Raw genomic sequence first — 16,940 nt, forward strand, 5'->3', positions numbered from 1 at the left:
GCAACTAAGCATTCAGGAATCTCCATGAACAGGGGCCCTGCCTTGCTCCAATTACACAGAAATATGTTTTTTAGAAGGATCATAGAAGAATGAATGCTGGCTGATAGGCATACTGAGAATGCCATTTATGAATTGCTAGCCTGGGGGAAATGTGCTTCACCTGATGATTTTCGTTTTTCTTTCATTCCTAAAATGGACCCGCTTACCCCCTATTATACACACTATCAGCTTGTTGTATTAATAAATTGAAATAGCCTAAGAGTAAATGCTTGAAAACAATACTATCCTACTGAAATGTGACCTGTTGGTGTTATTGCTTGAGGAGGCATAAAGGGAAAAGGGATAAGGTGCATTACCATCTGGGTGAATAAGCAGGAGAAGGCTAGTGCTGGGTGTGGTAAGAAAGATGTCATCAGATGGAAAACAGAGCAGCAGATTGGTTGCATTTATGTCTCTCTGAAAATCAGTTTGGAGCTTGGTTTCTAGTCGGTTCCCATCTCCAGATACTTAAGAGACATTCCCTTGATTAGGAAAGGAAAGTGGAATATCACAAAATTCTGAGACCCCTTTGAAAAGGCAGTACATGGAGAAGTAAGGAAGTTAAAAAAGTGTCTTTTATCAGCTCTTCACCTTTGGTGCTAAATTCATTCAACAAATATTTATTGAACACCTACTATAAGCTACACATTCCTTTAAGCCCTTGGGATACTTCAACATCCCTGCCTTCCGGGAGCTTATATTTTAGATCCCAGATCTGCCATCCATCTCTGGTTTCTCTTTTCCTTCTTCATCTGTATTTGATACGCAACACCTATTCCAGGGATCAGAGCAAATGTCATGCTTTTTCTCACCAGAATGGCAGAAAAAAAGTCTGCAGATCCCTTGCTGCATACGGCAGATGGTATTTCTAATTCCCAGTGGAACATCCCCTATGGATACAACAGAAGAGAGTTGACATTTAACTCATATAGTGCAGAGAATAGAAGATGACCCCAGCCCACTGCCAAGGGTTATATATTCTGACAAGGCTAAGTATTTTTGGACAAGCCCCAGTTTAACCGAACTTTGGCCTCTTAGCTTTAAAACAGGAACAATAATTTATATCTGAAATGTTGCCAGGAGGATGATAGGGTGTGTTTTATGAATGCTCACCTGGCCCATCTAGGCCCTAAAAAGCCCACGCAGATCTTAAATGAGGGTCCTCGAGCCTCCTGGTGAGAGATGTGCACTAGAAGGAAACAAAGGAAGTTTTGGAAAACAGAAGTGGTCCAGAATAGGACAGGTCTTGGTCTCTAAGGAAATTAGAGGTATTAACCCATTCTCAACTTATGGCCCAATTTTTAGTTTTATGTCCTACAACGAAAAGGAGAAAATAAAACCTCTCTCCTCACCAGGACCTGTGGGCTTGTAAGTCACAAATGACCACCTAAATTTTTATAACAACAGGACATTGGGCAAGAGATGGTTGAAAGAAAGATCTTACTTATGTCAGATCTGCAAATGCCACGTACGATGACTTTAAACAGCAGCAACAACAGCAGCAACAACAACAACAGCACAGTGTTGGTCTTGCGTGATTAGGAAAACACTCTTGTACAACATCCAACCTCCAAACGGGGTCTAATCCCTGATTCTGTATCATCTCAGCCCTGTCACAGCTTGGAGGAGACGGCAAAGTGAAGAAGGTGGGGGGTCCACCTTTAGTCAAGACAGAAGAGCCCCCAGCCTGGAAGCGTGGAGACCTGGATTCTGGTCTTACTTCTTCCAATATCTCATTATGTCTCCTTAGACAACTCATTTAACTGGTTACACTTCAGCTTGCCCATCTGTAAAATGTGTTCTATGTGCAAGCAGGGGGAATATTATAAGTTTGAAGACCTACTATGACCATAAAGATTCATTGCACAGTGGTAAATTAACACTTTCTCTGGACTTTGGTTTTCTTTTTGTAGAGCATGGGGCTGCTATAGACAATCTCTGATTCCCTTCCAGCTCTGACATTCATATGACTATAACTTCCTTCTGAAAACTTTTCTCAGACTGCAGTGAGTGCTTGCCACTTGTATCAGAGCAAGCATACCCCTTTGTCTTGTGTCAAGACCTTTATAACACTTATTTAGCTTTTAAAAAACTTCACAGGGGAGATCAAAATTGTCCAAGACTGAGCCCCACAGTGGCCCACCTGCATCCACTAACAACATACAGACACACCTACCCACTGTCCATATAGACACACACATAAATGGAATTCCTGCACTACCTTCCCCAGGGCTAACCAGGAGACATTTACCTGAGTTTGTTTGGACCAAACAAAAGAGAACAGCAAACAGAAAAAAGACCTTCATGTTTTAAGGTCCGTTGAACCTCCCTGCCCTCCCGTGAAGGAGAGCAAATATGATGAATGATGGAATGAAATGGAGCGGAGAAGGCACAAAATGGGACATTTATAGGTTTTTGGGAATACTGATCAGCATGAGCATATTTATCTGCTCTACTGAGTAAGGCTGTGGGCAGAAGGTTACTGACTACTCTTCCCTTTCTGCCTAAAAATAGACTGGCTTCCGGATATTCAGAGAAGCAGGGATCAACCAATAATTCCATATACGGATATTGAAGATGAAAGTGAACCAACGTTGAGGTGTGGCTACTTAGTGCCAAGCCCTGTGCTAGGTGCTAGAGACATGGTTGTGTAAAGATATATTTTCCGCCTTCAGAAAGCTGCGGTGTCCACCACGGTTGAGCAGATAATTAGCTTATTTCCCAGCAACATGACTCCCATCTACCAACAGAAACATAGGCCCACGTGCATTAGGAGACATGTGCACGAACGTTCATTGTAGCACATTTCCTTGCAGCCAAGAGAATGCAACCAAATAGTGTATTATGACAACAACAAAACACAATGTATTTCCACACCACAACAAGAATAGAAAAACAAGAAGATGTGTACAACAACGTGGATGAACCTCACAAACGCTATGCTGAAAGAAAAAAAAAACAGAGACAACATACCACATTATTCCAAAAATTTGGCAAAATTCACCTATTTATGAAGAGCCAGGATATTGTCTACTTTGGAGGAAGAGGACAGGCTCTTCTCTCATTTGATGAAGTTATCCGCTGTCGGAGGTGACAGTCTAGTGAGGGATGCAGAGAGCCCCCGGCAACCACAGGGCTGTGTCATCCTGGGCTGGAGGGAGGTTTGTGGGCTCTGGGGTGCTGGGAGTTGTGAAAACAGAATCTGCAAGGACATGATATTTTTGTGTGTGGGTTTATATAATATGTGGTATTAAAACACACAGTGGATAAAGCTGCACATTTTGCCCCTATTTGATTTTAGTCCCAGGATCACTTAGATTTATTTCCCTTAAAATTCTCTTAAGCAAAAGGGGCAAGTGAGAAGGATGTCTTCTCTCCTATCCCCCTGGGCTTCATAACAATTGCTGTTAGCTTCTTATTAATCCTTCCAGAGGTGTCCCATGTGTATGGAAGCAGAGATGAATCCATACCCCATTTTTATGTAAACAATAGCAGACTCTAGATATCATTCTGGACTTTCCTATATTACTTGTTATAGCTTGCAGAGCTTTGTTATTCTTCAGATTAGACACATCATATTTTCTGCAAGCTGTCTTCTGCATTATTTAACCAGTCTACAACAACCATATCTCACCATGAGTCTTACCTAGACATGGATTTTGAAAAAGAGACATCAAGCAGTGGTCTTGGACTTTCTGCATGGGTGAACAGTGTGAGCATCTCAAAGAGGCAGGGGCTGGGTGTTCATTTTGAACTTTCCACCTCTGGAGAGATTAAGCAGGACAATGTGCCCTGGCAGGGACTCTCTGACTCACAGACCTTTCTGTACCTTGCAAAATCACCTTTGAAGTTAAGACTTTAGGGAAAATTGGGCACTCCAAGCTGCTTTTGACCCTCCACCAAAAAAAAAAGAGAGAGAAAAAACGTTACCTTGAATGTTAGCTATGTACTAAGTAATTGTAAAATAGTTATGAATATTTGTGAGGGTCCAACTCAGTACTTTAAAAAATCGATTAAAATGTGAAATTCTTTCTCTGTGGAGCATTTGTTCTGAAGACATCTCTGAAATCTCTCATTAAAAAAAAAAAATAAAGAAAGAAAAGCAGTTTCATTTGCCCCTTAGGGAAATTGGCTTCCACACCAAGATGATACCCTAAGTTCAAGGGTCCCAAGGAATAATGACAATTCTGAATGTATCCTGTGCATGGACAAAGTGGCTGTATGATACATGAACCATTGTTTGATAAAAACACTGAGTGTGGATATTCAAAAATTTGAGTCATTTTTTAAAAGTCACTAAGATGACTTATAGATAAAACAATAAAATGCATATTTTATGCTTTACATTCATTCTTTCTATTTATACTACACGTTATTTGGAAAGGATCCAAGGTAAAGCTGGATGGCATATTTTTTCTAGTAGTGCAGTTACTGATCAAATCATTGTGAAATTATAGTTTAGAAAATTTCTATATAGTTTGGAAACAATAAACTATGTTGGAAAATAAATTCATTTGGGGGAGAAATAAATTAATAGTACTAAATTTTATCATGTACCTTCTCCTCCAGACTTGAATCCATTTCCAAATCACAGACCCAGAAAGCAATACCCACGGAACTATTTTGTGGATAATTCTGAAGAATAAGGCATATCATTTCAAAGAAATCAAACTAGAAAATCACGCGTATTGGCTAATTTTGTTAATATCTGGTTATAGGTTCATAGGTTCATATAATTGCATAGTTGAAAGGAAATAGAGTTCAATTTGTCCCAACACACAAGCTAATTATTCTGATGTGCATCATACTCATGAATGGAAAAGAAGAGTGTAAGGAGAAGAGAGGAAAGATAACTTTGGGTTTGCAAACATTTGATAGTAGAAAAAATGTTTCTGTATTTTAAAAAATATTGATACAATTCAACAACAAAAAGACAAACAACACACTTAAAAATGGACAAAGGACTTAAATAGATTTTTCCAAAGAAGAAATTCAAATGACCAGCAAGCACACGAAAGATGCTCAATATCATTAGTCATTAGAAAAATGCAAATCAAAACCACAATGAAATATCACTTCACATCTACTAGGACAGTCATAAAAAAAATAAAACTTCAGAAGCAGTGGCTCACACCTGTAATCCCAGCACTTTGGGAGGCCAAGGCTGGTGGATCACAAGGTCAGGAGTTCAAGACCAGCCTGGCCAATATGGTGAAACTCCATCTCTACTAAAAATAGAAAAATTAGCCGGGCAATTAGCTAGGCATGCTGGTGGGCGCCTGTAATCCCAGCTACTCAGGAGGCTGAGGCAGGAGAATCGCTTGAACCCGGGAGGCGGAAGTTGCAGTGAGCTGAGATCGGGCCACTGCACTCCAGCCTGGGCGCCAGAGCGAGACTCTGTCTCAAAATGAAACAAAACAAAACAAAATTTTTGAAAACAGCAAGTGTTGGTGAGGATGTGGAGAAATTGTAACCTTCATATGTTGCTGCTGGGAATGTACAGTGGTGCAGCTGCTGTGGAAAAGTCTGGCAGTTCCTCAGAAAGTTAAACAATATGAGTTACCAATATGGCCTAGCAATTCAACTCCTAGGTGTATACATACAAGCAGTGAAAATAGGTGTTCAAACAGCAACCTGTACATGAGTGTAGTGTTCATAGCAGAATTAGTCACAAGCGTCAACGGTGGAAGCAATGCAAATGTGCATCAGTTGATGAATGTATAAGCAAAGTGTGGCGCATCCATGCAATGCAATATTATTTAGTCACAAAAGGAAAAGAAGTAATGCCACATTCTCCAACATGGAGGAACTTTGAAAATCTCACATTAAGTAAAATAAGCTAGGCACAAAATACCACATATTGTATGATTCCATATATATGAAATGTGCACAGCTGGCAAATCCAGTGGCTGCTTACTGGTGTCTCCTTTTGGGATGATGAAAAAGTCAGCTGGGGTTTCTCCCCACTTTTTTATCCTCATGGGCAATGCTAATGTTACTCCTCTTGCTCCGGAGGTTTTATTTATTTATGTATTTTGGGTTTTCAAGAAAGAGGCAGGGTTTGTGTTCATGAATTTAATCTCTCTTTATGAAGGCATACTAACTTCCCATTTTGGTCTTATTATTTATTTCCATTTTGGTCTTATCAACTAAGGGAGATTCCCTGGGTGCAGAAGGTCATTTCCCATGACCCAAAGAGGTAAAAATAAGCCAGGTGAGAGCAGGTCAAGCCTGCAGAGTTGCAGTGACGACCACATGTAGGGACAGGAAGAAAAGATTAGAAGCGCCCATTATTTATGTCACACGAGGTGCAATGGGGTGGAATTGACTGAGCCTGCCCACCTGTTCCTTGCCCCGCAAACCTCAGGCATTGAAGAGAAGACAGGCTTCCTGATGATGGGGACTCTCTGAGCAATGGATGAGTCAGAAGGATCAAATCCCGGGGAAAGCTGCTGGGGTGCAGGGGAGGGAAGGACGCTGCGCGGAAGGTGGGCGTGCAGAGTGGAATACAAGGCAGTCAGGTGTGCTGCAGGGCGTTCTGAGACAGCCTCCAGCAAGCTCCTGTCTAAGGACCTCTTCCCACTGCGTAAAACTGGTGGCCATACAACCTCATCAGGGCTCAGGGGCCTGTACTAAAAAGCTGCTGTGAGAACAAAGAATGCATAACTAATGGAATTGCTGGCTCAGGACTGACCTTGAGAACCCATTATATTTATTCAGTTGTCTCCAAGCAGGATGGCACATTTTCTTTTTAATGTCTGTAATTTTTATTTATTTTTATTTTATTTTACTTTAAGTTCTGTGATACATGTGCAGAACGTGCAGGTTTGTTACATAGATATGCATGTGCCATGGTGGTTTTCTGCACCCATCAACCCGTCATCTATATTCTAAGCCCCACATGCATTAGGTATTTGTCCTAATGCTCTCCCTCCCCTTGTCCCCAACCCAGCACTGCAAATATTATAATATCAAAGAATGAGAGGAAAAAAAAATCAGTTTCTACCTGTTTTTTATGAATCCCAGGTAGGCTCCAAAATCTCCCTGGGTAACATGCTTTAAATGTCATATCATCTTTTTATAAATTTTTTTTTTATTTTTACTCACCGCTATGCAAACAAGGAGTCTTATCATCTTACTGCCCAGGAAGCGCTTTCTTATGTTAACTCTGTGAGTTTCTGGATGCAACTTAAGTCTACAACAGAATGTCTTTGCTTATAATTAAGTGATATCTTTGTATATACATATATATGTTTATTTTTAGGCACATTAATTTTGTTCTTACAAATGTATATTTAACATTTAAGAGTAATGCAATAACTTGATGGTATTTTTAAAGGTGCAAATATCTAAAAATCACCAATAATTTTAACATTAGAAACTTTATTGTTTTTAAGCATACTTTTCACAGTTAATTTTATATGAAATATGTGAACATTGGTATCATAATTTTTAGGACATATAAGTATTTTGAAAATGTTATGCATTTTGATGGTTTTTCACTGTGTTATATTTATTATACCTAAGGAATATGTAATATCTCTGAGTAGATTTATTGTAGTTCGCTAATGTAGTGCTCCATTTTGAACTTTTTAGAGGTTTTTTTTGGTTTCTCAAAGTATTTTTTATTTCCCAGGATAATTTCTGAGCAGAATAACTGAAACAATGAGAACAAGTATTTTATATCTTACATACATATTGAGATTGCTTTACAAAGAGGTTATTTAAGTTACCAGTGCTTCTGGTTTTGTATGTGAGGACTAGTTTCATATACCTTCATTATCCGTGGCTATCAGCCCCGTGTGAGTGTGCCCATATATAAGTTGATTAAGGAACATCTTTGTTCAGAAAAAAAGCCTGGAAAGGTGGCATTCTGTAAAGGGCTCTGTGTACCTAGTTTCTTTCCTATGCTGAGCCCCAGGATCCTGATTCTTACCCAGATGCTTATATTTAGGTTGGTGCAAAAGTAATTGCGGTTTTGACCGTTATTTTCAATGGCAAAAACCACAATTACTTTTGTAGCAATCTAATACATAACAATATTTGCAGGAAGTTTTAATTTATGGGGATTAAAGAAAGCTGCAAAGAGAATAATGAGCTCAAAGTTTTGTGATGTGCAGTTTATTATTAATTAACTTGAGCCTAAAATAATTATCACTGATGAAGATTTTATGGACAGATTAGGCAAATATCATTATTTCTTCCCTATTTATTTATTAAAGACATCCATGAAACTTCTTTTAAGTAGAGATACCCTACAGAAAAGTTTAAGACAAACAGCAGATTCTACCCACATTCATTCTGTGCCACCTCTCACTCGCTTGCTTACCCTAGCAAAGCAATCCTGCAACAGCTGGTCTGCATGAGCAAGCAGATGTTAGCGGTCAGTGTAAAACTAGCAGAAGTGAAGTCAGCACTTTTAGAAACTGGAAGAGACTTAACTGAACTGGAATATGTGCGATTTCAATGAAAAAATGCAGTTTTAAAACAATCAATATGTATTTATTCCTAATGAGATTTGAGAAACTGTGGTAAGCAAAATGAGAATTAGATCCCATGAGAAAGTCACACGTTGAGAAAGAAAGAGACTATTTGCAAACATAAGACTATTTAAAAATAATTAAAAATCTAATAACTGAACTTCAAAATCCAAAAATAGTAAAAAAGAAAAAAAAAAAAAAAAAGAAGGGCTCTACAGAAAGAGAAACTGATATAAAAATAAATATCTGCAAAGTAGAGAACAAAAGGGAAAAGCATGAAAATTATGGTTGAAAGATAATGAGAGGATATTTCAAGGATAACTGGGGTTTAAGCCGGAGGCATTCCAGAGAAAGGGAAGATAATTGATGGAGGAAAGAATATGTAAGGTTAGATATAAAAGGAGCACATGTACATGGATAAGAATAAAGCGGTAACCTGGCCGGGCGCGGTGGCTCACGCCTGTAATTCCAGCACTTCGGGAGGCCGAGGCGGACAGATCACCTGAGGTCGGGAGTTTGAGACCAGCCTGATCAACATGGAGAAACCCCGTCTCTACTAAAAATACAAAATTAGCCGGGCATGGTGGTGGACACCCATAATCCCAGCTACTTAGGAAGGCTGAGGCAGGAGAATTGCTTGAACCTGGGAGAATCGCTTGAACCCGGGAGGTGGAGGTTGTGGTGAGCCAAAATCGCACCATTGCACTCCAGCCTGGGCAACAAGGGTGAAACTCTATCTCAAAAAAAAAAAAAAAAGAAAGAAAAGAAAAGAAAGTAGTAACCCAGTAAAACTATTAAATTTTACAGAAGAGAAAAAATGATCAATAAACAAACGAAAAAACGCTCAACTACACAGTAATCAAGGGTGTGCCAGACTGATATCTGCAAGATGGTGGACTAAGAGGCTCCAGCCTTTCCTTCCTTCCACGGATATACCAAAGAAATATCAACACACAGATCGGTTCTTTCTGAGAGAAAACCATGGACTAATTGAAAGACTACTACACATCAAGCAACTGAGAAAATATTCATGTGAAAACAGGTGGGAAGAGCTGAGACACACTCCCCGCACAATCCCTATCCCAGGCATAACACCTTACAATTAATTGGTAAGGAAGTCCCAACTCCTAGCTTCTCCCTGAGGAGTGAAGGGTTTGGACCACACATATAGTACCCTGACCTTTATGCTTCCCACCCAGGGATTTGGCTCCTAAATCACCCAGCTCAGGGTTGATAGAGCTGGGCATCTGCAGGTCTCCCTAAACCACAGACACCAAAGAGATGGTGGGACACAGATTTGCAAGCACTTTTGGCAGCTCTCTCCCTGGGCTGAGGCCAGAGCAGGCAGGTAAATGCCCACCTCCCGGTTTCTACCTGCAAGGGGTTTATCTACCCATTTTCCCATCTGCTGCCTGAGGGTTGACTTCTGGGTCTGTATCTGGGAGCCAAAGGGGCAGGGTGAACAGTAGACCTGTGGGAGCCTGAACAGAGGTATAGCTAGGCACTGCGCCTGCTCCTCTCGACTAGCTCCAGCAAGAAATCCAGGTCTCCAGCTTCTCCCTTGAAGGAGAATACTTCAAGCACAGTTTTATAGCTGCCACCTGGGGGACTGGCTCCTAAATCACTTATCTCTAGAAGTTAATGTGAGGCAGGAGAATTGCAGAGGAAATTGGAAGTTGGATAAAGGATAGAGTGAATAAAAGCAGAAACAGAAGCAAGGTGAAGGGGTGGGTGAGCAAGAAGCAAGATGAAAGGCAGAAGTGAAGCAGCCAAAAGAAAAAGTGAGATAAAGAAGAGAGCAAGGACCCCATGGCCAGCAAGATCCACATCAAACCAGGAAGGGGCAGCTCTTCAGAGATAGGCATTAAAGAGAAAAAGTATCCTTAACAGGATGCTGTATGATAATCAGCTCATTAAAGCTCATGCATATGGACTACCTATCATGCATGTAGTTAAAATTATGGGATGGAGACAATGCACAAGCCCGCACAGGCTAAAGTAACTAAGCAACACACCTATCTATCAAAAGGCAGGCACCGGCAAAAGATCAGGCAGCCTTGCGAAGAGAAGGAAAAAAAACGCATAAAAAGACCCAAGGTACACCGAAGCCATGCTAATCTCATTTGGCGGAAGTCAGCCCACTATCCCCTCTCCGGGAATGTAATACTGCGCTTCACACACTTTTGCTGCTTGCTTTGCTGTCTGAGTATCACATCCAGTTCTTTGTTCAGGACACCAAAAGCCTGGAATTGCACAGCACCATCGGGTCATAAATGGGTCTCTGCATTTTGTGTCTTCTAAGGCCACAGAGAACAAATGGGTAGTTTTAAAGGGGCACAAGAGGACTTCCAGAGGGTATTCTTCCAGGCTTAGCACAAAGAGAACAGGCAGTAACTCCCAGCTCTCAGTATCTCCCCAGAAGGCATTTGCCTGCACACTCTCTCAGCTGCTGCTAGAGAACAGGGCTTCGAACTGGCTTGCAGGTAGGAGATGATGGGGCTGATGGAGAATGGGTTTGACCACACACGTAACACCTCAACTACATTTCACAGTACTTAGAATAGAATGGACTCCATTGCACAGTACCTAGAATAGAAGTAGGTATTCAAAAAATAGTTTTTAAATAAAAGAACAAATTATTTTAATTCTTTCTAATAAAAGTTTATGATATCCACATTTCCTAGCACAAATTGTGTGATTTTGAAAATTCGGTTCATGTCAAGCTAAGTCATCTTCTGTAAGATCACAGGTAGCATTTTTGTCATTTATCTTGCCACAATAAAATATTTGAACTGTCTGGCACAAGTGGCAATATCTCCGCTCCCTGCTGCTCAGACACTTCCGCAAAAAACCTGCACCTGATTGGACAACGTGGCCCCGGAGAACAGGTAAGTGGCAGAGCTTTGTTTCTATATCAGCAACATCAGTTTTAATGTAAACAGCAGGCGTCTTTCTTTTTAGAGCAGTAGCCTACTTGTGTTTCCATATAATTACAGTATTCTTGGCAGAAGCCTTCACTTCTCCTGCAGTCAACAACTTTTAAATCTGATGCAGGTTCTGCATTAAAAAAAGAAAAAATCCAACATTAGCTTCTTAAGACCATCTCCAGAATCAAACAGTGGTCATTTGAGCCGTGAGGGAGAGGGTGGGGGTGGGATGGATATGAAACAGCTTTCCATAGTTAATAGCTTCAAGTTCCAAACTAAAACATCAACTCCAGATATATAGCTCTGCCCCACTAAATCTCCTTTAACCAAAGGAAGGAATAATCCTGTCTCATAGGAATACTGTTAGACTAAATAACACACGCCTACTATTGCACCTGTTTATATTTGTTGTGTAATAATTGAGTTTTCTTTTTCCCTTCCCTTGGGAGGAGATCCAGATGAATGAGTCCTTTGGAACTGTGGGCCAATTAGAAAGGGATGGGAGTTTGGGTAGGATGCTGCAGGCATCAAATTCAGCAGGACTTTATTTGCTGGATGTCACAGCAATTTGCCAACACCCTCCTGTCTTTCTTGCTCTTGCCCACTGATCTGCTAACCTAGTTTTCCCTGTCTTAGGGTCAGCAATCAGCTTGGCATTAAAGAATCATCTTGGAAACTACAGGCTCTTCCAGGCTCTTTTGGATTTGAAGCTGGTCCTGCCCAGGGGTTCGGGGGCTGACCAGAAGCCTGGCCCTTCTGGAAGAGTCCAGAAGAGTGGCTGTGGGCTCAATTGTCCCTTGCCATTTCCTGCTACCTCCTTGCCTGAGTAGACTGACAATACAGTCTATTCTCTGCCCCCATCCTCAGGAAGCATTTCCCAGACCTCAATGGACACCTGAAACTTAGTAGGTATTCAGTAAATTCCTTGAACGGGAATGACCTTCAAAGCTAAGGGCATGGGGCTGCAACCTGGCAGGAGGCCATGTTTCCACCCGTGTCTCCTCTGGCTCCTGTTCTTGGAGGAAGCCAGCAATTACAGACGTGGCTTCAGATAAATTGCCTTTTGGCCCCTCAATACTCCCACGTTCCACAAGGCCCTCAATGATCCAGCCCCAGGGGAAGCTGTGAGACCCCGTGGTCTCCCTGACAGGCAGGGCAGCCCAATGCACCCGCACCATGTCTTCCCCAAACAATGACTGCTCACCCACCCCGACCAGCACAGACATCTTCCCGTCTATTTGTTCCCTCTACGTCTCCCCAGTGGATGCACTTGTTGCACGTGTTGGTCCCTGACTCACCTTGGTAAGGTGGGGTGCGCGGTGGTAAGAGGTCCCGTTTCACTGCGTGGCGTAGCAGCTGAAACCCGTTTGTGCCTTGCCCAGGGGCTCTTTCCCTGAGTTCTCCGAGAGCCTCAGTGGCTGAGTGGTTCACATGTCTGGCTTGAGACGATCCTGTGCAAGTGGAAACACACGTCTGAGGATGCTCTGAGGCCTCCGCCTGGCAGACCCGTCAGCATGAGGCACCTACAGTCTACCAGGTGAGTGAGCATGGGTGATTGGATGGGGGAGTTGGGAGGGGTGCTAGTGTTCCATCTGTGTGCACATTTGTGCACATGCGTTGTATGCACCTATGTGTAGACAGAGAAGGTGAATGAAGTGTAAGAAATGTATGCCATGAACGGTGAGTCTGAGAACCTCCTCAAAGCCAGCACAGCCAGAGAATTTATTTCAAGTGTCACTAATGCAGTTGTTAAGATTCCCTAAAATGTAATGTTCTTCTCTGTAAGGGAAAGGGGAATGTTAAAAGGATAAGAAAATGGAGTCGGGGAGGGACACTCTTCCCTGGGAAGCAAGTGCCATCAGCCAATTCAGAGTGCCATTTATGAACCCAGTTCAGAGACTCGTACCCAAAGCTCCACCAGGAATACATGCTCCAAGGACTTCATCTCTCCCTGTCCAGCCTGGACTCCCATACCTCAGATGACCATTGCAGAGAGATTCTGGCACCCAGACCCGGGTCACCTTTCCATTTTACCTGGAAACAGCAGGGCCACAAGGAGAAGGCTGGTGACGAACGGGAGCAATCGTTGCCTCATGTCTGCCAAGAGCACTGCAAGCCAGAAAGCACCCAGGGTGGGTGGGCAGGCAGCGGGGCTCCTTTGATGGAGTGAGGCTGGGTGTGTGGGCCCGGAGCGTGGGAAGAGCTGTGCTCCAGGATGACTTCTCATTCTCAAAGGACAATGTGGACACGCTACTATCCCACTGCTGGTGGAACAAACACTTGAGACACATATTTCAGGAAGTAAATAATATGCCTGAATGTCTTGGGTGGGTTTGGTGAATAAGGAAGAACAGAGAGAAACAGAAAGATGAAAGGCATGGAGGGGCAGAACAAACATAAGTATCATAAAGTTGCCAATGTCCTCAAACGCTTCTCAAAAGCCCCCTAATGTTCATAAGAACAGGGACATAAATAAACTGCCATGTCGATTCTATCCTGTTGGCTGAGCGTTTTTATTTTAGTGTTAAAAAATCATGCATAAGACACAACATAACAGGTAGGACCTGGTTTTACAAACTATCCCTTCCTGAAGTTATACAGAGAGTTCCAAGGCTGCTCAAAATGTTCTTTTCTTTTTCTTCTCCTCTCTGAGTCTCTCTCCCTGTTTCTTGGTCCCCTCCACTTCTCCTTCCTCACTTTGGACCCCCCTCCTTTCTATTTTAACTTATTTGAGTTGTCTTGATTTTTCTCTCCGCTTTCCATTCTCTTTACCCCCACACACCTCCTGTTGATGTCACTGGGTCCAATTCAATTCTTTTAAAAAAGAAAAAAAAATCTGTGTTTGAGTCTGGGTTTTCTCCTCTAGTGATATCCAAGCAGAGGACTTGTCTTCCCTTCTCCTTCATCTTTTTAAGCATTTTAACCAAGTGTGTGTTTCTTACTTGGCTGCATTAGCTCAGGTATGCATGTAACCCAGACAGTCTGCTCTGGACTTAACTAAAGTGAAGAAGGCTTTGGTTGAAGAGTTTTGTATTCACATAACATCCAATGTAACATCAGTGATGTCTGGAAAAGATAGTGCTTATCTCATATGTCTCATTTGCATGTATATTTTAATCCAGACAGAGAAAACAACTTAGGTCATTTGTGTAAATAAAAATACTTACTCTCTACCTGGAGAAAGCTGGAAGCAAATGGAGAAAGAGGCAGCAATGACAATAGAGACCTGGGCATCCGCTGAAGCACCAACAAAGGGCGGAAGGTTTGCAGCTGCGGACAGGTGCACATAGCAGCTGCCCTGGCAGCACAATGCGGAGGCCACTATCTTTTGGGTCTCAGGACAGATTCTCCACTGCAAAGCATGAGGTGCTGGTCAGGGAGAGCAGGAGTATCATTCACATCCTTTCACTTTAAGGAATTAGGAAGTCTTCCAATTCCAAGAGCACAGGGCAACACTGCGGAGTTAGGTGACAACTGGCCCATGATAAGTTTCTTTAATCACTTACTGCATCAAATTCTGATAATTGGATGTTGGAAGAACATAGACAGTCAAGAAAGGAGGTAGACAGCTGCTCTACCTCAACCCTAAATGAAGATTGATTCGCTCATCTACATACTCTGGGTATTTTTTATACTCTAGTTCAATAGCAACTTCTTACAGTTGTATTTGTAATTATTTAAACTTGGAATGTGGATCTTTTATAACAGTGATGGAAATTTTGGAGTATATTGGTAACTTATTTCTATATATTTTTATCTTCTCTATAAAAGGAAAGAAAACAAAAACAAGCCTATTCCACCATTCAGATATTAATAGTAATGAATCATTAATCAAAATCGTGACTTAAAATATAACAGCATTTGAGTAATTACCACCCAGGTAACGGAATCTTCTTTTAAGTCGTTAGAATTGTTTGAAATAATTTAAATGAAGAAACTGAGCCAAAAATAGTTAGATCTCACTTCCTTTGTCTACGTCTTGAGATAAAGTAAGCCCCCTCTTCCATGCTTCTGAAAAGAACAATCTTAAAAAAGAGCAGCCGGGAAAGCCTAGTTCTGCTCTTTGACAGGCAAAAGCTGGTGAAGTCGTAATAAAGGCAATTAATGTTACATCTGTCCTAACACAACAATGCTCTCAGCTCCTGTCCTCTTCTGCCAGATTTCTGTGTCCTAAAAAAATCTTTGAATAATTCTCTTGCTAAAAGCCACATCCATCCTGAGGGGGAGGATGGCAGAACCCATTATAGAATATTCTAATAATTGTTTCAAGTTTTTTTTGGTCCATTCAATCAATAAATCATATTCTTTTTTTTTAAGCTGCTTAGTATGTGGTATCTTGATTCGTTTGGACTAAGTAGGTGGGCTAAAGTAAAATGATCAAGATTTTATTGTCAAATAAGAAGTTCTGCAAATACATATTCCTGAAGGATCTTATTGGAAATTGCACACACGTGCAGGGAGTAAGATTTTCCACATCGGCACATCCTCCTTCTTGCTTCCCAAGTAGCATCCTGGTAAATCCTGGAAAATATGAATGCGAGAAGGAAAACCCTATTGTAGCCCAGTTTGGAATCAGAAGTTCTCTGCAGAATCAAATTTAGACTCTTCTTTTGCATTACTAAATGACCCAGTGAAAGTTTCTCTGGAGGAGACTCACAGAAGAGCGAAGCAAAGATTCCTATGCAGATTTTCTTATTCTTAAGTCTGAGATTGTAACATGCTAACAAGTCTGTAAGACCAACTAGAATGCCATTTACAGAGGCACAGATTCCCCTCTAGGGAAAATAACTGATATATGGAAAAGACACAAATATTAGAGTCTTCTTTGGAAAAAGCAGTCAGGAAGAATTACATGATAGGAGAGAAAACTGCTTTTGGATTGTGGTAAAAGAAGTAGCTTTGAGAATTGTGCAAAAATATTCCTTGGTATTTTGTTTCTTTTTCATGCACAGAATCACAAAATGAATTGTGTTTTCAGAAGTCAATTTGATCTGTAGCCATTTCAGCCATCCCAAGAATGCTCTTAAGGCAGCATATAAAAGAACACAGGAAATCCTTTCATGAGCGCTAAGGCATAAACACAATTTAGTTTTGGTAATAAAAACATGGTATTCTTATAAGTTTAAATAAATCTGTTGAGATTGCCTATTCTTTTTCTTGAGACGGAGTCTGGCATTGTTGCCCAAGCTGGAGTGCAGCGGCGCCATCTCAGCTCACTGCAACCTCCGCCTCCCGGGTTCAAGCGACTCTCCTGCCTCAGCCTCCTGAGTAGCTAGGATTACAGGTGCCTGCCACCGCGCCCAGCTAATTTTTGTATTTTTAGTAGAGATCGGGTTTTCACCATGTTGGCCAGGCTGGTCTTGAACTCCTGACCTCAAGTGATCCTCCCACCTCTGCCTCCCAAAGTGCTGGGATTACAGGCGTGAGCCACCTTGCCTGGCCGAGGTTGGCAATTCTGACGAAACAATCATAACATTTTGGAAATGAAAACTGT

The 16,940-nt window shown here is 41.6% G+C and overlaps 1 protein-coding gene across 5 annotated transcripts; it reads right to left on the reverse strand.

Annotated features, from left to right (window-relative positions):
* Positions 1-631: 631 nt before the first annotated feature.
* On the reverse strand, positions 632-13,673 carry LOC117978330 (sperm-associated antigen 11A-like). Of its 5 annotated transcripts, XM_055107347.2 has the most exons (4): positions 13,481-13,580; positions 12,745-12,897; positions 1,153-1,228; positions 632-929 (listed from the first exon to the last, which is right to left on the reverse strand). In XM_055107347.2, exons 1-4 carry the CDS (start codon positions 13,539-13,541, stop codon positions 908-910), a joined length of 312 nt encoding a protein of 103 aa, XP_054963322.1. In that variant the 5' UTR covers positions 13,542-13,580; the 3' UTR covers positions 632-907. The 5 variants fall into 5 exon arrangements, with proteins under 5 accessions (XP_054963322.1, XP_054963318.1, XP_063462710.1 ...); XM_055107343.2 differs by lacking the exon at positions 1,153-1,228; XM_055107348.1 differs by lacking the exons at positions 12,745-12,897; positions 13,481-13,580 and adding an exon at positions 2,291-2,345 and having other exon boundaries at positions 908-929.
* Between the last annotated feature and the right edge of the window lie 3,267 nt (positions 13,674-16,940).

This window comes from Pan paniscus, chromosome 7 (assembly GCF_029289425.2).
Source record: "Pan paniscus chromosome 7, NHGRI_mPanPan1-v2.0_pri, whole genome shotgun sequence".
Taxonomy (NCBI): domain Eukaryota; kingdom Metazoa; phylum Chordata; class Mammalia; order Primates; family Hominidae; genus Pan; species Pan paniscus.

Bases quoted from the DNA above. Each gene is read 5' to 3' on its own strand.
- LOC117978330 (XM_055107341.2), bottom strand. From the start codon at position 13,673: ATGAGAAGTCATCCTGGAGCACAGCTCTTCCCACGCTCCGGGCCCACA. The intron at 12,898-13,480 runs GTAAAATGGAAA...CCACTTGCACAG, and splicing joins TGTGGCCCTGCTGTTTCCAG to GATCGTCTCAAGCCAGACAT. The intron at 11,577-12,744 runs GTGAGTCAGGGA...TTTTTAATGCAG, and splicing joins GCGCACCCCACCTTACCAAG to AACCTGCATCAGATTTAAAA.